Source organism: Parasteatoda tepidariorum, chromosome 9 (assembly GCF_043381705.1).
Source record: "Parasteatoda tepidariorum isolate YZ-2023 chromosome 9, CAS_Ptep_4.0, whole genome shotgun sequence".
NCBI classification, from domain to species: Eukaryota; Metazoa; Arthropoda; class Arachnida; order Araneae; family Theridiidae; genus Parasteatoda; species Parasteatoda tepidariorum.
Window position 1 is genome coordinate 65,582,211 of NC_092212.1, and position 23,205 is coordinate 65,605,415.

General features: G+C 30.0%; 2 protein-coding genes and 1 long non-coding RNA gene across 5 annotated transcripts in view; 2 read left to right on the forward strand and 1 right to left on the reverse strand.

The window, feature by feature from the left end:
• LOC139426605 (uncharacterized) overlaps positions 1-23,205 on the forward strand; it is a 207,800-nt gene that overhangs the window by 145,482 nt on the left and 39,113 nt on the right. The window lies entirely within an intron of this gene.
• Positions 1-23,205, forward strand: part of LOC107448543 (uncharacterized) — a gene marked incomplete at its 3' end in the record, with an annotated part of 81,432 nt that overhangs the window by 26,054 nt on the left and 32,173 nt on the right.
• On the reverse strand, positions 848-23,029 carry LOC107448544 (degenerin unc-8-like). Its single transcript, XM_071185931.1, has 10 exons — positions 22,731-23,029; positions 22,434-22,543; positions 21,081-21,241; positions 20,007-20,105; positions 16,322-16,427; positions 12,601-12,664; positions 10,339-10,396; positions 6,019-6,041; positions 3,612-3,687; positions 848-1,291 (listed from the first exon to the last, which is right to left on the reverse strand). Exons 1-10 carry the CDS (start codon positions 22,847-22,849, stop codon positions 1,163-1,165), a joined length of 945 nt encoding a protein of 314 aa, XP_071042032.1. The 5' UTR covers positions 22,850-23,029; the 3' UTR covers positions 848-1,162.

Sequence of the window (23,205 nt, forward strand, 5' to 3'; positions counted from 1 at the left end):
AGTGGTTTGAATACCTTAAAAATAGAAAATTAGCTGAGCTTGGAGATAGTTTAGCAGCTTTATGGTGCTGCCATCTTTGGTGAATAAGAGTATCGTACTCTAATATCCCAGGTTCACAAATTGGGGTAGGCAGGATACTGGAAACTTTTCATTTGTCGAAGGGAATTAAGAAAATATAGGGGTGTCACCGCTAGGATTCGAACCCCCGTTCTGTTGGTCGTAACTTTGACAGATTAGCTCTCTCGGTAGCTATTACGCTATAGCTATTTCTAGATTTTTCCGTACTTCGCAAATCTATTCGATTAATCGTAAATTATCATAAAAATTAATCGTAAAAATGCTCAAAGAAGCTCAATGCCAATTTTAATTTTATAAAATCTAATGCTGAAAAAAAATGAAATAAGAAAAACATTTGTATCAAATTAAGCTTTCATATATTAGAATTAGTTTATTAAGGCTGTGTGTTTTATAAAATAATTTTTGAATTATCACTTCGCTTGCACTGTTTATTTACAGGAAATAAATTACAAATGTAAATTTTCAGAGCTTTAGCTTTTTATTAAGTAAAATTTGCACTTGGTCATCTAATTCAAGCATGATAAATTTTTACATTTCTATGAGTAACTTTAAAGTTTGGTTAGCTTTTCGATTTTAAAAAACAATTAATTCATTTTTGTGCATTTCTGATATATTTTTACTCACAACAACAATAATTTTCAACTAACTTATATGAGTGAAAGATTTGTTTTGGCCTGTAACTTATGTAAGCAATTCAATAAGTAACTTATATAAACAAGTTTTGGCTTGAGTAAAATAAAAATAGAAACAAACAGATTACATCAAAACATGCAACAAGCAATTTGAATTTTATTCTTGTAACTTATATAAGTAATTCAAAATAGTTATTTCGTATGGTGATTCAGATTATGAACCAAAATCGATTTATAATATGCTATAGTATTTTTTGAATTGTATACAATATTAACACGAAATTAATTTGAATACAATATTAGCATAAATTAATTTGATCACATTACTAATACCAAATCAATTTAGCACTGAATTAAGCAATATTTATGATATATTTTTTAACAATTCAGGTAAAGCATAGATCAATGAAAAACAATAATTATAAATCATTTTAGCGTCATAATTCATACAATTATGGTTTCGTCTTGATTGTGTAACAAAATAGCTGGCATAATGATTCCAGAAGATCGCATATAGATACAAAGCTGATTCCTAACCATATTCCTATATACCCTCCAATGTAACTGAACAACTCAATGTCCTAGAAAATACAATTTTAAAAAATTAGTAAATAAATAAAGAATTAAAAGTATATAACTGAATGTCAATTTCATTTTACACGCGGTAGTTCATTTAAAGTCTCGTTCGTCACTAATATTTCTTGAGAGTTTTCGTTCACTGACAACACACTGCACTGTAAAAAATTGCACTGTAAATAACCATGAACTGTAAAAAATTCCGGATCAAATTACTACATAAAATACTGGCCCTTTGGGTCCATTTTACCAGCAAGTAAATTTTACCGTAAAATACATTTTTACGTTTAAAATATTGTACTATAAATTTTACAGTAATATTATTTAATTAGAGTGATTCTGTTACCTTTACTATAGTTATTACTGAAAAAATTACGGTATATCAGATATTTTGTTCGGTGACATATTACAGTAAAAACTGATTTTTTGTTATGTAATATTGACACCTTGAGTACCGGTACTTTTTAGCACAATTTTTTAGAGTGCGCAAGTGTTTAATTATCAACCACGAACAAGACATCAAGGTTGTAGAGCAATTAACGTATTTATATTGTAACGAGGGGGATGTTTTGTAAAGAAAAGGTTTTAGGGGTGCATTCATATAAAGGTTAGGGATACCATTTATTTCTGTTTCGGAACCACTCATTAATGATAAACAGGGCAAAAATTTATGAAAGAAATAAAAATTGTGTCATGGAAATGAAGTTATGTCTTGCCTTCATTTCTTATTCTTAAGCTACTAGTTGGTGAAATTTATAAATCGTGACACTCATTGGAGTGACTTGCTTTATGGCATTCGCAATTTTGGCATTTTTATTTGCTACAAAAATCAAGAGGGGTAATCGGTCAATCTCACGATTGACTAAGCGCGAATCTGAATCCTGCTTATGGCAATTTACTATTTCTTATAATCCTTTATCACACGAAAAGTTAACAGTTTCCTGCATATTCCAATTAATTCCGACGACTATTATTATAGATACCACACGGCTTCTTAGCCTGAAAAGTCTAGTATTTACCAAATAATCTAATGTTTTTCCATATTAACTGCAAAATTTTCGAGTTGTAAAGCAATCATATATAATATATAATTACAGCACTTCACGAACTGCAATGATTTCGCAGTTCTTCGTCCTCAAAAATTCTGCAGTGGAATCGGCAAAAACAGTCTGCAAACTTTTTTTTCAATAAATTTTTTGTGGTTTTTTTTGGGAGGGGGTTAACTTAGCTATTATTATAAAAAAAAATTTACAGTTTTTAAGATTTTTATGACAATATTATGACGTATCTTTGTTAGTAAGTTGAGCCTTTTTATAAGATTAAAATAAATTGATACTCATTTATTACTATAATCACATGCAGTTTTTAAATTCTTTCAATTTTATTTCAACCATTTCTTTGAAATAACGAGAATCCAGTTTTATACATTGAATCAATAAATGAAGTAAAATGTATTTTAATGCAATAAAATTAATAAACTAAATTAGACTCAAGCAATTAACCCAACAATATAATTTTTTTAATAACGGCATCCACCGAACTTTCGTTCTTCACCTTAGAAGATGCCGGAAGTGTTGCGCATTTATCGTTACCCACTGGGCACCTGTGAACCAAAGTCACGGAGGCGAGCAACATTACCCACGCCACAAATACCCGTTCATAGGGTGGACTACAGTCATACATTCACACATCAAATGACAACACAGAGAGAGAGAAACATCCCTGCCCAGAGCGGGATTCGAACCCACAGCCATTGGCTTCGCAGTCAGGCACGCTAACCACTCGGCAACACCTGTTTGGCACAATATAAAAGAATTCTCTCTTTTATTGACACTTAAACTTGAAAGAAATATTATATCAAAATAAATACGCATATTTTAATTAATGAAAATCTCAAAAGACAATATGACTAACATTTTCTGTTTTAATCTTTTCTTTTTAAAAATGCAAAATATGGACCTCCATATAAGGTTAATATTCGATAAGTGAATTACTATTGTACCTGAAATTGTATATATTTAAAAACATGTTGTTGTAACGATTACAACTTATAAAATAATAGTAATAAAAGTAGTAATAAAATAATAGCAAAATTGTAATATATTTTTAACACTTAATATTTTGAAGCTTTCTTTTTCAAAGAAAGTAAAAAAAATATTAATACTAACTATTGTGTTATTGAATTTATAATAGTGCATGTCGGTGCATTTTACTACATCATATCATTTAGAATCTTTGAAATAATATTTATCAGTATTTTTAGTTTAATCTTTGTCCTTGGAAAAAATTTCCCAAATTTACTAGAGTCAAAAAATTAAAACTTACCACTATTTTAGGCAAATAAATTTGTTCTGACAATCGAAACTTTGCAAAGAAAACTCTCACTGAAATATATGCTTCACTAAAAAGAGAAACGAAACATTTTTTACTTAACTAATTTTTGGTAATTGTAGATTAAATAAAAAAATTTCATATGTGACTCATAAAAATAGTCATTATAGTTAGTTTTTTTAATAGTTTTATTGTTTTTCCTCATCAATGACTCTTGAGACCAGATACCGTTGCAATTGCGTCATGAAAAAGAAAGGGCCTACAAATAGCTGAAAAATCCTTTTTCTTATTTTTTGTTCACATTAAAAATTATTTAAAATACTGTTATGCAATCATATTAAATGCAGTTATTAAAAATCATAATGAACACCTCATCAATGAAACTCTCGAGACAAGATGGCATTGCATTAGCGTCTTGAAAGAGAGAGAGAGCCTGAGAATAGTTTAAAAACCATCAACCAGGGCTCGAAAAAATTCAGAAATTTTACCCGTCCCAGAGGACGGTTTGTCCAACAATGTACCCGTCCTCCTTTGAAACTAACCCGTAGCTTCTAAATAAATAAAAATATAATTTTCTCTTATTTATTACAAACATTTATATAAATTGCGCAATAAATTAGTAGTTACTAGGATTACAAATACTAGAATTGCAATATACAGTAATAAAAGTTAGGTTACTAGTAAGTTAGTACTAAGTAAAAAAGTTAGTACTAAGTATAAAAGTTAGTACTAGGTTACTAATAGTAACCTAGTACTTCTTTTATGAAATAATTTAAATGACAAAGGTCAATTTATCCGAGGGTATTGCGTTTTTTAAATTAATCAAGTTTTCCAGTTCCACAATCCAGCCAATGATCCACAGAGGTTTCGGCGCAGAAATCTGAAAGGGGTTTTCCATTTAGGTAGATGTTCATAATTGCGTTTAACGCTTCTTGTTTAAGACCAGTACGTAATGTGTGTTTTTTTTTAAGGTTATTGCTGAAAAGCCCCTTTCAACCGCTGCGGTACTCCCAGACAGATAAAACATCAATTCCACCATGCGCAGTATGCTGCTGTATTTCAGGGTCATTTTAGAAGTGAGGAGCTAGACTCTTGTAAGATAATAAAAATTGAAAATGAATCACGAACATTAACGGGAAAATGGCCGTCCGCGCGGACGTCGGATTCGAGAAATTCGTTGTCCGTGGGGAATTTTTGACCGCCGAGGACGGGCGGACGGACGGTTTTTCGAGCCCTGCCATCAACCCTTTTTTTTTTCTTTTGGTTACGTTAAAAATCATATTAAATGCTGCAAGGCAATCATATTAAATGCATTTATTTAAAAATTATATTAAATGTAATCATATTAAATGCAAAATGGAATTGCAAGAGCTTCATGAAAAAGAAGGAATAATTGAAAAATCGTCATCCCTTAAGTTTTGGTTACTTTACTAATCATACTAAATACTGTAATTATCATTTTGATATTCTTGTTTTAAATTAGAAAAGAGGAATCGTTTTTTTATTTCCATCTCAATTTCAAGTTTATATCATAAAAATGCAAGGGGGGGGGGATTTCCCGAATGGAGTGTTTCGCAAATAACTTGGGACTAATATAAATTATTACTTTGTACTATAATATATTTTTATGTTTTATTATTTATTAATTTTAATTTAAATTTCAAAATATGTCTTACTGGAAAATTAAAGATTTTATTTCGAGGGAAGTAGCATAGAATTTAAGATGGTAATATTTCAATATTTCGGAAATGCTTTGCTTACAAAGCACTGTAACAAAAATCCAGATCAAATTACGGTAAAATGTACCGGTGCCTAGGGTGTCATTACTTGTTACCGTAATATTTTACAGAATAAACCTTAATACTGATTTATCTTAATACTTTCAATATGTAATATACCCTTAATATCTCACACCTTTATGATATACCTTTACTGATATGCCTTAATTTTTACAGTAATATTTATGGTAAAATCATTGAATCACTGTAGTTAAATAATTACTACAGTAAAATATATGGTATAAAATTTTACGGAAAAAATGGATTTAACGGTAAAGTTAATTTTACGGATTATGCCCCCAGGATGCGTACATTTTACCGTAATTTGATTCTGAATTTTTCACAGTGAAAATATGTTTAGATATTCTGAAATATCAAGAAAAAAGTGCTGAAATCCATTTTTAACAATCTATAAATGGAAGAAAAAAAATTTTTGAACAATTTTTAGAACTATGGGTTAAATTTATCCCTTTCCCAATTGCTAAATTGACAAATTGATATTATAATTAAAAAAAAACTATAAAATTTTCGAATAAAAATGCTTATTAGTTATCTGTTCTAAATATAGTGGTTGAGACTTATAAGTGTATTGTCCAATACTCACACAGAAAAAGAGAACTTACTTGCAATTTACTTTCGCTCCACACTTGAGAGGCAATTAAAAAAAAAGAGAACACAGAGTAATTACTGACTTACAATCAATCGAGAAAAATTCATAAAATAATTATTAAGAAAATGCAGATAAGGAAAAGAATAAACAACTTGAAAATTTTCGTTTTATAAAAATTCATCGAAGAAAACATTTCATTTGAAGATATTTTCAATTGTTCACTATTTTATTTCAGTGATGAAGAGGAAGAGGGCAGCAATTGTAATAAATAGAAATTTATTATAGTTTTTTTTTCAATACGTTTAAAAATATTTTTCTGTAGATGGCACCACTATGGTAAAGTTTAAATTCAATCATAATAATGATATTTTTTTTAGAAATTTTGAATTAGTCTTTTAAAATGGGATTTTTGGGGTGAAATCTGGGTAACTAAATTTATTAATATTTATTGAGGATGGTATTATAACTTCTATAGGGTATTAGTGGGTTTATGACTGTTTTTTCTCAGGGATCTTTTTTTTTTTTTGGTTCTGACGTCCACCCTATGCGGGATGACTCTGGATTTGGTAAACAGGTCAATCTGGATTCTTTCGCCTTGTTGAAGGGAGGACAAAAGAGAAGTGATGAGTGTGGCTAAAGCAGTAGCCCGGAGGATACTTAGCTTGTCCGCAGGAAAGGTGGTCCAAGTTCGAACGTATCTATGCTGGAAGTCCGGTGTTCCCCTTCAGCATGCCTAAGCAAATGAAGTTAGAATAGCTGGAGAAATTCTGAGATCCTAGCTGAGGAGTTTGCCCACGAGTTCATCTTCCATTCCGGAGGGCGTTTCCCGAGGGCGAACAGTAAATTCTTTTGGGTACTTATAAAACTTTAAATTTTATTTCGTTAACATTTTAGAGGAATCATTTACCGTAAATTCTGAACTGTTTATGTTTTTTTTTTTTTTTTGTATAGGAGAACAATGAGTATTTAAGTGTGATTTATAGACATCATAAACCAAGTCTTAAGTGCTTTTAGTAATGTTAAATGCAGTTTTTATTTCTTAAATGTCTTTTTTGAACTGTATGAATTGAAGGTTATGCTTGAGTGTTTTAAGGTTGCATGTTGTTTTAATTAATGTATAAAGGGAAGTGTTTATTCCCATGTTAGCATTTGGAAATGTGTGGAATTATGTTTTTTGAAGATTTAGAGTTGCAATAAAAATGAGTTTTAAATGTTAAGAGTTTCCTGTAATTCATTCGATACTTGCCTACTATATAATTAACCTGGATAACCGTTACTAAAGTTAAATTTAGAGATCACAGCTAGAGGGGTAACGGTACACAATTATATCTTAAACATCTGCTTAAATGGAGAATCAAATCATGATAAATAATTACAAATATGTTTTATTTTTGAAAATTTGGAGCTCCAAACTAAAAAGAAATCTTCATTTTTTTTTATACAAGTAAATTATTAAATACAATAAACTTGAAAAATGACCAGGAAGAGGTGGCTGCAAAGGTAAGCTCCGTCTACCCACAAATCAAAAATGCGAGGGTCATGTATAATTTAGAATAGTTTAGGCCAAGGAAAGTTAAGGAATCCATGTATTGACTATTAATTGTAATTTATTGCCAAGATTATTTTTCTTAGACTTACGTATTCAAATGTGTTTGCGGAAAAGAAAATGTGAGAAATAATAATGAGTTTTAATGAAGTCAAAACTTTTAGCAATCATGGAACGGTTTTCGAAAGTGTTACGCGGATGCAGAGGGAATCTCTACATTAGAATTTAATCTGCACTCAATCCAAGGTTGCGGTATGAGAAGAGTATCGATGAAGTTAATAATTTCAATTTTTTTTAAATAATTAAGTAAAATAATAACTTAGTTTTTTTTAACTCTTAGGAAATATTTTATGCATATTTCAGTATGACAGTCTCCAAGTTTTGAAATATTAATTATTAATAATGATACTGAGAAAAAATGTTGAATAAACAAAAAATAATAATATGGGTGATAATAATAATAATAATACTTACTCTGGAGAAGAGTGTAGTACGTATTCTTTGCAATTTAGGGATTTTTGGTATTTAAACAAATGTACATAGAATACGTTATTTTCATTAGACAAGTAACAAAAATTTCAAATACAAAACTTCAAAATAGGCTTCAGATTGTTGCATTTCAGATTGAATTTATATTTCTAGAAATAATCTCTACTTTTAAAATGTTTTTCGTATTTTCATAAGTAACAAATTACACTTCTGAAAGAATTCACATTCATTTTTTTTCAGGAGGGAACAACACAGTAAATGTTTCAAAAGATATAATAATAAAGATATAATATAATATAATAAAAGAGAAATATTGCATTTTTCGATAGTTAATAATTTTAAGATTATTGTAAAAAAATTAATAAATTGATTTTTGAAAATATGTTGAAGTAACAGCATAGTGAGTGCGGCGCACGACGCACGGCGCGCTATGACATGCATGAAAGAGTTAATTCGTGCGTTCAGTTGACTAATGAATTTGTTCACTCCAATTAAAACAGTAGAGTAAAATACTATCAATTTAACCATTTCATTGAAATATTTTGATTTAATTTTGTAAAAAAAGAGACTAATGGTACTTTCGGCATTAATAGTAAAAATCGCTACTTATTTAGTTGTAGTAACTTTGAACGATGATTGAAAAGATTTTTTGACATTTGAGAAATTAGAAATAAATGTAGGCCCAGGAGTAAAAGAGTATGCTCAAAATAAAGATTTCGCCAGAATTTCGGTTGCTAGCCTAAAAATATATAAGGCTTGAGAAAAAAAAAGGGTTAGACAAGCACTTAAGACTGTTTACAATGGAGAAGAAGCATCTTATGAACCTAGCATTCATGCATTATCGTTAATTGCAAAATTTTATGTACTTACGTGGATTATTGATCACAAAACTTTATCCTCAATTTACTCGGAACTGTGTTTCTCTTTACTTAGCATATCTCTAACAAGTATAATTTTCATATTTTGTCTCAATGTTCACAATAAATATAGTTTTCCTAGCACGTACAGAATGTTTAAGGGGAGTCGATAAAGGATATATCAATAATGCTAGAACTAACTTTTCTCTATGTACCTTTTTCTAGTAAACTACTTATGATATCACTTTTAAATTTCTTGGAGATATTTAAGATTATATCTGTTACAGGAATTACTACAGCATTACATTGACAGGAATACTTTTTGAGTTATTAAAGATTTTTGAAGAAACTTTTTAAAAAATTAAAAGTTCATAATTCAGTTCATAATTATTTTTAAAAATTTTCTGCCAAAGATATGTATTAACAATTATCTCAGTATAAACATGTGTATGTAAATATTCTGTGAATAAAACTGAAGCAATGTCTTGTTTAGATGCTGCGAAAAGGTACATGGAATGAGATCGGTTTTAGCATTATTGGTATAGGCCCTACCGACTCCCCTTAATTGGTTTGACTGGGTTTTAATTAATCAACGAAAATTTAAATTCTTTTAAGCAATTTTTTGATTTTTTTTTTCAAAATACAGTCATTTTGTGGAAAAAATATTTTATAAGACCCTTTATATTTTGTGAGTCAAAAATTCGAATTAGTTGAAAAAGGGACTTGTTTATTCCGAGAAAGTACGTTTCTGAATCGAATTTCGTTACTTAAAATATCGTCTGCACTAATTAATTAGCAGATTTGAAACCTTTAAGCCCAAACTATAAAGATTGAGCACTATAATGAGGAGATTCGATCATTAATCAATAGTTATTCCGTGTGATCCGTCTTTTATTTTGTGCACTGTACAATAAGATTAAGAAAAATGTCTTTTAAATTAAGTTCATCACAATTGTTTCAAAATTCCTTTTAAAAAATCCTTCTTTTTCACAGGCTTCTTCTGTGTTGTTTCCCCTAAGTCTCTTATTCGATGCATATTCTGCTTTAATGATTCCGTAAAGTGTGGACTTCTAGAGGTTGAAATATAACCGGTATTTGAGAATAAACATTGAAAAATTTATGTACAATCAATTAATATTTAATACATTTTGGAAATTGAATACGACTTTCTTTTCGGAGACATGAAACAATTTTACTTTAATTTTATAATACTATAGCTAATTATGATATTTTATATGAAATTATATGAAATTCTGTTTAAAAAATTATATAAGTTAAAAACTAAAATTATGAAAAATCAACATGTAAAAAGGGCACGTGAATATGTAACTAAATATTAAACATAATTATAAGAATTTTAAAGTTAGTTAGAGCAATGTTTGAAATTGTTTTTATAGTAATAGAGGCAAAGTATTTAGATATTTTTCAGAATTTTACCAACCCCTTTGACTTTTGTTTCTAGATCAGCTTCTTCATATTCCATTTCATAATCCTGTTCCCTACAATAAAGATACTGATTAGCTCCGTAGTAAAAATGCCTATACAGTTAGTTAATGGCTAATTAAGGTTTTTTAAAAATAGTCCTCGCAATCTGTTTTTTAATACATTATAGTATAACCTATGATAAAACTTTCAAATGATGTTTACCTGTCAAGCATTTTTACTTGCCAATTTTACTTCGACAGAGCTTACAATGTAACTTGGCTAGTTAGTGAAATTTCGTTACAATTTAGCCACATTGTAGCAAAAATTGAAAATGTTTTGTTCTTCCAAAGTGCGCAAGCTTCTGGTATTGGAAACAAAGTCCATTACATGCATGGGAATGTTACTTTTAAAAAGTAATGAGTAAAAGTACAAGTAATTAAAGCAAAGGACTGTTAAAGAACCTATCATACATAACATCAATAAAATAAAATAAAAATTGTGAGGAAATTTTAGCAAAAATTTCAGGAGAAAGTAACGATTCCTTCCGACACTCTCCCTACAAATACATGTACTTTTTCTCTAAGAAAGTAACTAAAGAATTGACAAAAGTACTAAATTAAATATGTAATGAAGTAGAAGTAAAAGTTCGTACATTTTAGTTTTATTTTCTTTGCAAGTAACGAAAGTAAGAGTATTCCAATCTATGGATGATCATCATATTTTTTCCCTCAAAGACACAGATCCATTAGTTTCATAACTATAAATTCACAAAGTGACTTTTGTTCTTGTATTTTCTAGAAGTATCAACCTCTTCAAATAATTTTTGTCCCAGTCCTTTATTATCCATGTACTGAATAAATTTTTAAAGAGCTGTTCATTGAATTTCATACATTTTTCTTGCTATGAAATACAAACTAGAATTTTCAACAAAACTTAAACTCTCACTAGATTTGCACAATGGGCTATTTGTGACGTTCCAGGAGGCATCCCTGAGGATGGTAGGAAGACATATCATCACAATTTTTGAGTTCACTTCCTCAATTTAGACTTAGATCTAAAGGGGAAGGAAATTATCTCCAGATCCCTGCACCCACTGCTCAGCGACTGACCACAGGCTTTCGGTTTCACAAATCTGACAAGAATCAAACCACGGCGAATCCAGACCGGGGTTCTAACCACTGGGTTATTAAGAAAATAGAAATAACTTGCAATGCACTCTTTAAAAATGTAAATAGCTTGAAATCCGGGTTTGAGTAAATGCAAATATCTTAAAGTATCTGTTTTTAAAAAATTGACATATCTAGAAAAGCGTGTTTTAAAAAAAATGGAAATAGCACAAAATGCTTGTTTCAGAAAATGGGCTTGGCCCAAAATACGTTTTTAATTAAAAAATGTATAGAAATTTAAAATAATTGGCATAGTATTATAGTATGTTCCTCCAACTACTATTATGAAACTGTTATTTAAAAAAAATAGATCGAAATAAATTCGAATTCTGAATTTATGACATCATGCATATCAATCGACGCACACTAAGTAGCTGGCATGCATACTGTAAAGAAATTCCAAATCAAATTACGGTATAAAGTACAGGCACTTTAGGTGCATCATCCCTAAAATCCGTCTTAACGTAAAATATATTTTACCATAAAATCCATTTTGTACCATAATATATTTTACTGAAATATGTTATACCGCAATTTTTATAGTGATATTTTTTTAATTAGGGTGATTCAGTTATTTTACGGTACTTATTACTGACAAAAATAACGGTATATCGGTGTATTTGGTTTCGTAACTTGTTCCGGTGAAAAGTGAATTTACTATTAAAAGTACCGACAACCTGAGTTCCGGTGTTTTTTACCATAATTGAATTTTTCAAAGCGGAATTTTTTTACAGTATATGTGAATTCTGGTTTAATCCTGAAACAACACTTAAAGCATTCAACTACACTGCCAGCTTAATTACTACACCTAATTTCTCTTAAAATAAATGACGTTTACGTTTTATAGCAGTTTTGTGTAGATTAATTTATAGTTTTTATTAGTAATCAATATTCACTTTTTCAACAACTGTGTCATCTGATATGATATATATTTTACGTCAACACAATTTAAACCAAACACATAACTATATTAACTTTCCATATTATTCTATTCTGTAACGTCGATGGTAGCGTAAGACAATTGCTATTCTTTTTCTATTTTGCGCATGTACCAGATGCTAGTAATTATCGTCAGGTATTTTTAAGAAAGTATTATTATTTAGTAAACTTACAGACAAGCAGGCTGGCATTCCATACTACAGTGCTTATTCATTTCATATGTAGTAGTTTCTGTAGCTGAAATTAGAACATGCATAAGTGAAGAATGCAGTGTAAAAGATTTTAATGGATCTCAACTCATTGGTGGAAATTTCTTAAAAAAATTGACAGATTTATGCAGATTTTTTAAAAATAATATAATTATCTTTAGTATACAACTAAAAACATATATAACTTTTTATGACAATTTACTTCTGTAGAATTTTGAGCATCGTGCGTTCATCTTCTTGATTTGAAACAAAAAGTATTGATTGCATGACTTCTTGCAAAATTATCGGCTAGATTAGTGAAAGTAATTTTTAAATGAACTGAGCTTGGAGTCGGCTTTATCATTTATTGGAGTTTAGATTTAACATCACCCTTTAAAATGTGTATGAACGTTAGAATCAGTATTAACTTGAAGTAACACACAAATTTAAGAGTTTTTGTACATTCAATTCATATAGGTATTACACCACAGTGTAGTGATGTGTTAAATATTTCGAAAATGAATCAAGTTTGTTACAGTATTGAATGTTAGCTCGTTATCTTTGTGTAGAAAGGTATTATTAAAAATCTTTATTTTAAAAAAGTTAAGGAACAGTCGCATAATCGGTTAAAATATTTATTATTTTTATTTATTTATTGTTACATATGTCTATTCAGACTTCGATGTTCGTTACAAAGCCAATTGAAGAATCAATTGAAGTTTGCCAGTTGAAGAACTAGCTAAATTAAAGATTGTCACTTTCATGAAAACTATTAATAAGCGTTGAACCACAATTTTCTAACTATACGGTAACTTTATTTACGCGTATTTTATTTCTTATTAAACTTGAACACATGATGCTATATTTCAACATAAGCCTGCAATTTCTAAGTACAGAATTGACCCGTAATACGTTGAGGGCGAACTTCAATTTGGCAACGAACACGCCTCAATCATTAAGTCTGAGTGAAACTCTCCAGAGATTAAGAATTACGATATTAATGAATTCATAAAGTTCAAATTATATTTTAGCGTATGTATTCATACATATTAGACATCAAAGCATGAAATAAAGATGTTCATTGCTCTTTATAACATGATTGCATACAAATATTCAAAAGCTTGAAATTCATTCAGCAAAAATGCTCCCCATACATTTTCAAAATTTCATCCCTTTCTGATTTTCGAAGTTATACTTCTTATGCGACTTCCAACAAGGTTGCGTTAAACGTTTAACGCTATATTTTTATTGGCCGGGAAATCACGTGGTAGGATCCAGTTTTCCCTCATTCATTTCCATATTGTTTTGTTTCTCACTAGCATAAAAATAATAAAAGTACTGTTTTTCTATAAATATTTTTTTAGTTTGATTTGATACACATACAATTTAATAGGCTAGTATTTTTTATTTTCAAATTTAGTGGATAACAATTGTAAAAAATGAGTGAAAACAATCCCACGGACAATGTGTCGGATTTAAGGTTATGTCAAGGTACGTCTCTTGTGAATATCAATTGATTGTTTCTCTTCTGAAATTACATTATGACGCATTCACATACATTATTAATACAAATACATTTTCCAGGGCGAGACGATGAGGCAACCACAAGCACTTCCACTGGTTCAAGAGGTCCACGAGGGAAAAATGCACAGTATTACCGTTATTACAGAGCACGGAAGCGAGTGGAGCAGGAAAAAGAGTCGTTGAATAGATCCTTCTACGACTGCTGATTCTTCTACAATTAACGTAGCGAAGTTTAACTTCTTCCGCGCGGAGGGACTCCACGCACTATATTTTTTATATATTTTATTTTATAACAGCCAACCAAATTCAGAGTTTATGACAATCAAGTTTCGTAGTCTTATAATTTTGAAACCAATCCGGAATACAAAGAAATTCCTGGATCATGCATAGGGACAAACTACCCTACTTAGAGGACTTTTTTATGGAACTAACCCGCATTTGAGCCACATGCAAAGGAAAACAATGAAAAACTCCCACTCATTGGCAGGGAAATTCTAACCCATGGCCCGCATATCACTGATGATATTTTGCATCAGCGCAGAAATCGAAGTGAGTCGGAAGCAGCATTTGTATCAACCAGCCACAGCTAGGATTCTAACCTGGGTCACATCATTTGCAGGCAAATGCTCTATCCCCTGATCCAGCACAGCTCTCAACACCTGCAGATTTTATTTTATAACTGTAGTTGAACAGCTAACCCAATTTTGGGTTTACGACTGCTAATGTTTAACTCCGTAGCTTTGTAATTTTGTATACAATCCAGAAGACAAGGGAACTTCCTGATCAAGTATTTTATTTTTTATTTCATATCCGTGAACTTGGTTGGAAAATCCACAACGTAAAAGAATACCTAAGAGCCCTCCGTTGTTACAAGTGCAATCGCTTCGGACACTTAGCTAAGGTGTGTCAGAATGAAGAAGTATGTGCGAACTGTGGGATGCACGGACACCAGATGAGTAACTGCAAGGCAAAGAGCAGCTGTGTAAATTGCAAATCAGCAAACCAAAAGTTTGGGTTGAAACTCAATGTCAACCACCCAGCAACAAATAGGACTTGTCCCGCAAACCAGCGAGAATTGGACAGAATCAGACGACAAATACATTACTAATACAAATCATTGCTGCCCGATATTTTGTGAGCCAGTCTTGGTGCCCTACTCTCAAATTTTGTAACTCTTACAAAAAAATTAATCCTCTGGATCTTATTTTTCATCTTATATTTCATTGTTATTGTACTTCTTTTCATTCAATTGAATGACACTGTATTGTTTGTTTTAAATAAAAGTTGTTTTGGTTTTGAGAGCTTTCCAGTCAGAGGATGCCTTGATGGGTCGTGGTGTGGCGGCTGTCTGCTTGGTGCCACGCTCCTAGTGAGTCGTTTGCAGCTGAGCATGGCACCGCCGCACCCGTCTCGGGATTGTCCCCTTCGGCCTCCTCTGTCCACCGAACGACTGTGTTGCTTTTTGTCGGGCGTGACTCGGGGCTATGGAACCACGTGTCCATGCACCGCTGGGTCCACCGACTGATTCGAGGATTGCACCAACGCTGGTCTACAGTATTTCCTGGATGACCCCAAAGGGGGCGGGGCGGGTCAGGGTCAAGCCCAGCTTATTTCATATCCGTCGTTGAACAGCAGACCCAATTTTGGGTTTACGACTACTAAAGTTCAACTCCGTAGCCTTGTAATTTTGAACCAATCCAGAAGACAAGGAAACTTTCAGATCAGAACCCCCAGAGGTATTAATTTGTTATGGGTTTAAAAATAAAATTAGAAAAACCATGTGGAACTCATATTGTTCACAAAAAAATTCTAAATTCATGTCTATGTAATAGGATAAAATGTGATATATGAAAGCCAAACGCTTCTAGTCCTCATTAAAATCAGCTTATCAGCTTTCAGGAATAATTTTTTTACTATTATGGAAATAATTTAGAATAATAATCCAATGCTGATGGCAGCCAAAGATGTATGTTTATTTTTTATCAATTATTGCAGGTATGCGATTTTTCTTTCCAATGAGAACGCACGCAACACTAAAACAACCATTCTCTTTTAATGATCCATGCATAAGTCTTTTAAAATACGTAACTTTTCACAAATACTATTTCTTAAAAATGCCATAAAAATTAAAATTCTTACATATAGTTTATTTACTTTTACTATTTTTCAAAAAATCTATTACTTGTTACGGAGCAGACTTTTTCGGTATGTGGTTCATAGAAAGTGAATTCGTCAACGCACAAGCCTCTTGCTTTTAGCTTTTTCAATTTGCAATACTCTATACAAGTCTGGAATTAAAAAATAAATCAATAAATGAACAATTTGAAAATAAAGAATGCAAGAATGCTAAGTTACTTTCATATGTACTTGCTAAATCCCATTCATTTATTTATTTATTTTACTTTATTATGCAGTTTTTGGTGGATCTCTTTCCCTGCCCACTTCATCCTCCAACCCACATGATTACTTTGCAACAATTTTTATCTATCTCCTTGAAATAGTCAGTGCCTTCAAAAGATAAAATTTATTCAATCGAAGCATACTAAAATTTTATTATATCAACTTTTTCATAAAGGATTCAACTTTTCGCTTACGTTAGCTATCCTTAATTTCGAAAATTGTGTTTCCAGCAAATCTGTGAGGGTTTCTAATATATGGCTGATTCTTTCTAAACGTGACAATTCGGACCAAAAAATGTCTTCAAATTTAAAGTCTTCAAAATAATTAAAAATTTTTTTGTATAATTCTTTAGTTACACTTATTAATATCTTACAGGCAGCAGTGTAGTTAATTGACATTTACACAAGAAAAAATATAAATAGAAATTCAACAAATATTGAATGCCAGGAAAATGACATATTAGATTAGAAGTTTAAAAAAACAGTCATTTTAAGTTAATAGTAAGTAACTCTACTTAGGTCTTTATGTTAGATGGGCCATAAATTGCTTAAGTTAATTCTTTTTATCCACTGTAGAAAGAATCATAAATTGCTTAAGTTAATTCTTTTTATCCACTGTAGAAAGAATCAGAAGTTTTCTTGTTGCGGATATGTACGGAATAAAATTGTGTACAATAATCAATCATTAAATAAATAAATAACTTTGATTACATCCAAGCATATTACAATCATACATAAACTTGGTATTAGGCTAATATTTGCTTTCCCTCCTTACAGTATTAGCAGTTAAAAAGAGTTTCTGGTAACACTTCAATGTTCTGGCATTCATAAATCAGAAAAATGACACCCAGGATAATGACAAATTCGCCATTTTATAGCATATAACTTTACTTTAATTTAATATTTTGGCCGAAGACGTTTATATTCTGCAGAAAACAACAGTATTTCTTAAAATAACTCAGATAAATCTATGTAGTTTTTGTTATTAATGATTTCAAGAAGCCAGGAAAATGACAGCATAAAAACCTACTCACCTTGAAAAATTTTTTGAAATAGATTTTGAGCCAGAAAATTGGTTCTTTATTCACGCAACAAGACATGTTCATATAGGAGGGCATCTAATCAATCTATTAACATAAGAAATTGATTGTAGGCTCTGTCTATTTTGGTTATAAACCACTAAATAAAAGTAGCCAGGAAAATGACAGATTTTCTTTGGACAAGCAAATTATTGACAGAAAAAATTATTTTAAACGAAGTTTTTGTAAATAATACCCTCTGCGTATATTCTAGAAATACTTACACCGGTTGAGACAAAAAACAATTAGATATTGAAAAATTTATGGGAAGTTTTGAAGCTAGTTATTATTGGAAACATTGTTTGGGACATACCAGGAAAATGACATTTTGAAGTTCAATTAAATTTCTTAACTATACAAAACAGTCGATGCTAGTGCAAAGTCATTTTAAAATGCTAACAACAATGCGATTTATTAATTTTTTGAAAAAAAAAGTTCTTCTAGTATTATAGTATTAGATCTGGGAGCAAGGGACAGTGAATTGTCATATTTCGTGAGAATCACCCATATACACTTCTATAAAAAAATTCAACGCAATTTTTGTAGATCGAAGTTGTTGCCATTTTTATTTTTAAAATAATTTACATACACGCTGTTGTCAGATAAAACTTTGCAAAAGTATCTGTTACAATTATAGACTAATAATATAAGTAGACTACTCTCGCAATGATAAAATCGCACTCAATTTGAAACCCATACCTGTATAAATAATCGTCTTAGCACGTGATGGAAAAGGAAGATCGATAAGCAGATTTGGCTACTTATCTCTATATTTGGCAATGTATTTGGCTTTATATTTTGGTAGAAAAATATATTTTACAGATGCCAAAAAATATTTTTTGAGATGGTACCTATAATTTTCCTAGAATTTAAGATAAACGTTGACTTCCCTGAATGACCGAATTAATTTTCTTATAAAGAAAAGTTAAAAATGGAATAAATAATTTCAACATCGATTATTCAGGTTTCATTTGTAGGTTTTTGTAACTTTGAAATACATGTTATCCGGGTAAATCAATATATATATATATGTTTTAATTCGCCTTTTTTCTTTCCATCACAATTTTTTCATTGAGAAATTGTTTTGTACATCATAGTTTGCGAATTTGTTACTTACAAATATATACACACAAAATATGTTTCATTATTTAATAATATAAATCTGATAAGGATTTTTCTAAACAATTCATAAATTACAAGTCTAATTAAATTAAATTTCCCGATTATTTGCAATTTTAGTAAATAAATGTATTTATATTTCATTACATATTTGTATTTCTTCATTGAGGAACAATTGTTTTTTAGCAAAAATTTATTTAATTTGCTTATAATTGCAGCTAATGAAATTTGTTATTTCAAACTGTTACAACATAAACAAAATAAGATGAATAATTTTAAATTGACTTTTTGCTTAAATAAACTCATGCTGCCACTGCAAACTTTAAGAACTGAAACAAAATAAGCACTAAGAGATCAGACCCCACCTAGTTACTTACATAAATCATTGGTTATAAGCAATCATTATATTTGGCATAAATTGTACTGATTTTAGAAATCAGAGATAAAAACTTAGCTTTTTGTTACATTCTCTGTTTGTAAATTATGGAAATTATGAAAAATGAAAAGCTTCTTGGTTGAAATAACATTGTGTGGATTTACAAAAGGAGTGAACAGTTCAAAGAATCCCGTGATGGGGTTGCTGATTTCCGAGTGTAATGCATCGTGAGCAGCCTACCTATAATATAAGTCTATGGTTAGAATAAACTTGAAGCACCACCTAGGAACCAGTAACAATACAGATTCTATTGGCATAAAGACTAGTCATTACTGATAAAAATTTATAACGATTATTTTATGCTAGAAAACTAACCAGTTATTCATACTGATGATTCGTATATTTTTCAATAGAATTTAATGTTTTCTAACTTATTATTTTAAAATACGAAATATTGAATCAAAAATAAATATTACCACGAGATTCATTCATTATTATAAGTACACAAGCTTCATACTTAGAACAGCACAAGTTTCATTCTTTATATTTTAATAAAAATTGTATTTTTGCTCAATATTGCAAAACTAATTTTTTTGAAAAAAGCCTTTTATCTGGAAAAATTATCTGAGATTTATTTAAAAAATCAAGAAGAGTTGATTATTACCTTAAAAATAACAAGTGAATACAGTGTTAATTTTTATCTAACCGAAGAAAATAATAAAATATATATAAATGTAGCATAAATTGTTCAATTTGTTAAAATATATATTTTTAGAAAAAGGGAAAGGAAAGAAAAAGAAAACAAAAGAGCAAAATAGAATCTTCCAGTTCACCAGTTTACAGGCGTATCATTTAAATGATGCGCCTGTAAAGGTTTACAGCAACAAAACTTACATCTTGATTTAAAGGGCCAAACCCGTTGTTTTGTTTCCACAGCTTTAAATAATCGGTACAATTTGTATTGTAAGGAAAAGCTAGCCTTTCAATTTGCTTCTGCATAAAAGAAAAAGGAAATTATGTTAATTTCACTGTAAAAAAAAACATGATAATACTTGTTCTTATCATAAGAAGAATTGTGTTACAATGTCATTCCTAATAGTTATTTTTATGAACGGCTTATTTCATATTGTTTTGATTTCCTTAAAAAAAAATTTCCTAAATTCATGTTCGGTTTCAAAATAATCAGTCAGTTAATATATTATTCGCAAGATTAAAATAAATAATAAAATTCATAAAAGGAAAACATAGGAAAGATAGTAATTCATATAACAAGCCTGAATACGAAGAAAAAAGTAAAATGTACAGAATAAAAAAACAAAAAAGAATGCAAAAAAAAATCGAGTAAAAGACCTTCATTACCTTTATACGGTGGTGTTGAAAGCAAAAATACAAAAGGAAAAAATTTTTTAGTTTAAAATTTAATGCGCGTGTTTTTCTTTCTTTTAATGAAGAAACTATCTTTCTCTGAAATAGAGCCAGATTTCTTTTTTCTCATTTTGCAGGTTTTGCAATTATGTCCGATGAGCATTTTACGTAGTTAATATTGGAAGTAATTTTCTAATACTGTGCTGAATAAGAAAAGCAAAAAAACATTTTGGAAAATTTGATATTCCAAAAACTGAGAACGAGGAAAGAAAATGATAGTAAAAGGAAATGTTACTTTAAACATTGCTATCTAGACAAAAGCGGTATTTTTTAAACATATTAATATACGTTGAATCGCCAATAACTCATTGAATAGCACTAATAATTTTGACATTATGTAGGATTTTATGTTTAAATAGTGCGCAGATATTATTTTTACATATACCTATTTATGCGTCTGACTAATTTCAAAGAATCTGCAATTAAAAAACAATATTGCAAAAATATGATTTTAAAAAAAGCATTAATTATTTCAATAACTTAATTTCCATAAAAAAATCCTGTTTTTCTTTTTAAACGTACAGACATTTACGCCATACTTACCATAGACACGTGGATTTTATAATCGTATCCTCCTTTCAAAATAACACCTTCCTTCTGTGGATTTATTAATTGCCTTCTATTGTGAATTCCCGCAAAAATGAAAATTTCGTCTAAATGCTTGAAATACTCGGAAGGGAAATTATTCAGTTCAATTTTGAAATCTGTAATGATTTCATTAAATAGAGGTTATTAATATGATATACAATCAACCTTTTACATCAAATGCAGGTACAATCAAAAATAAGAAGACAAATAAGGAGTATTAAAAAACAAAGTCAAGCTTTAAATTTTTTATTTCGCTTTTGGAAATTTTTAAAAAGGAATAAAATAACAAGACGATATCTTATAAGTTATCAATACGTTACTTTATCAATAAGAACACGGTAAAATAACGTTTGAAGAATTTTTTCAACAATATTTTTGTTCTTAAAAAAAGTTTGAAAGATCCTTTTTTTGCTACAAACTAACTCCTAAAAAGATGTTTTTTAACTCAATAAATTCTTTTCCTGCACAATAAAATGCTTCATATAAAGTAAATGTGTTAAATTTAGTTAATTATTAAATTAAATTTAGTTAATGCTTATCAATTGCATTATCAAATTGATGTTGGAATAAAAAAGGAAAATAATTTTTTAACTCCCATATTTATAAAGTTGATGCCCGGTGGCTGAGTGGTAGCGCTTCGCGCTGTCGTGCCACAGGTCCCTGGTTCGATCCTCGGGCCGGGCAAGGTTGACTCAGCCTTTCATCCCTTCAGTAGGTCGATAACTGAGTACCAAGCATGCTTGGGAACTAAACACTGGGGGTTCCGCGTTCGGCTGGCCACCTAACTGGAACACATCTGCTCCTGCACCCCAGAGCCGAAGGTCAAGAAAACTGAGATATGCACAGTAGGCCTTGGCTCTTTATGGGCTGTCGTGCCACTGAGTTTAGTTTAGTTTATTTATAAAGTTTACATTTGTTTGGCATAAAATGTAAGCACTTTTTATTTTCCCCCTATCATTCTCTTTCTATTTTAATTATATATAACTCTATTAAATATGATAGCTGGAACTGTTTGGCCTTGAAAATAAACCCAACAATATGATAGCCTCTGTGAGGGCATGACTTACATTTCAGATCTTATGTCTACTCCTGTCTACACTATGAATTCACCTTGCAGATTTAGGTAACTTTCACGTTAATATAGTTTATCTTGTCATTATAGAGGTAAACGCTGTTTTTAACAATATATTTGAGTAAAACATGAAGAATGTGATTTGAATAATTTTTCTCAGTGAATTATAAAGGCAATAATCAGGAGATAGATTTTGCAGAAAAAAAATATGAATTTTTTCTGGTACCAACACTTACAAAAGTTATTAGGTAAAATATCATCTTCAGATTCCGGTTGACCAAGTTGAGACTCTATAGTATAGCAGTAAGCTGGATATCCTTTTATCAATAATGGGAATTTGCGAATTCTAAAATAATCAGAAATCAAATTACATATTGCAATGCAAGATCTAAACATAATTTTCAAATTTAAATTAAAATCAGTTCTTTATTATTTTTTTTTTTTTTTGAAAATAAAAGCTTCAACTTTTTTAGACACAAAATATGGATTAAAAATTTCGTATTTTTTTATGTATTAAAGTTCATATTACTCACGAGCAGTTAAATCTCCAACTTTCTCCAGATTCATATATTTTTTCACATGACTCTATCATACTTTGTGTGGGACCAAACTTTTCAGCAATTTCCCAGTCAAAAGCGATGGTGTTCTCCATTAAACCTTTTTTTGTAGGAACCTGTAAAATTTTGAAAATAGGGATGAGTTTGTTTAAATTGACTTAAAATTGATCTTCGAAATTTGCAGCTTATGCGCTAATTCTATATATAGGTCATTCTAACAAAAACAGTCATTTTCATGTCCCCAGTATATTTTATGTTTGTTTTACAGCTTACGAAAAAAAATTTTCAGGGAAAGAGTCCTTCAGAATACAAGCTAACAAAAGAATAAAAATAAAATTATCAATTTTTATTTTTTATTTATTTTAGGTAATTAAAATATACCAATATGTCATTCCCTCACTTGTCCCCACTGCTGATTTAAAAAAAGAAAAAAATTGTTTCTGAAATAAGA

What these genes read in the sequence shown, in the direction of transcription:
- LOC107448544 (XM_071185931.1), bottom strand. Translation starts at nt 22,849, where the DNA reads ATGGAGAACACCATCGCTTTTGACTGGGAAATTGCTGAAAAGTTTGGT. An exon ending in TATTTTACCTAATAACTTTT is followed by an intron (nt 21,242 to 22,433) that starts GTAAGTGTTGGT and finishes AAATCATTACAG; the next exon opens with ATTTCAAAATTGAACTGAAT. An exon ending in TTTATTTGCCTAAAATAGTG is followed by an intron (nt 1,292 to 3,611) that starts GTAAGTTTTAAT and finishes TGTATTTTCTAG; the next exon opens with GACATTGAGTTGTTCAGTTA.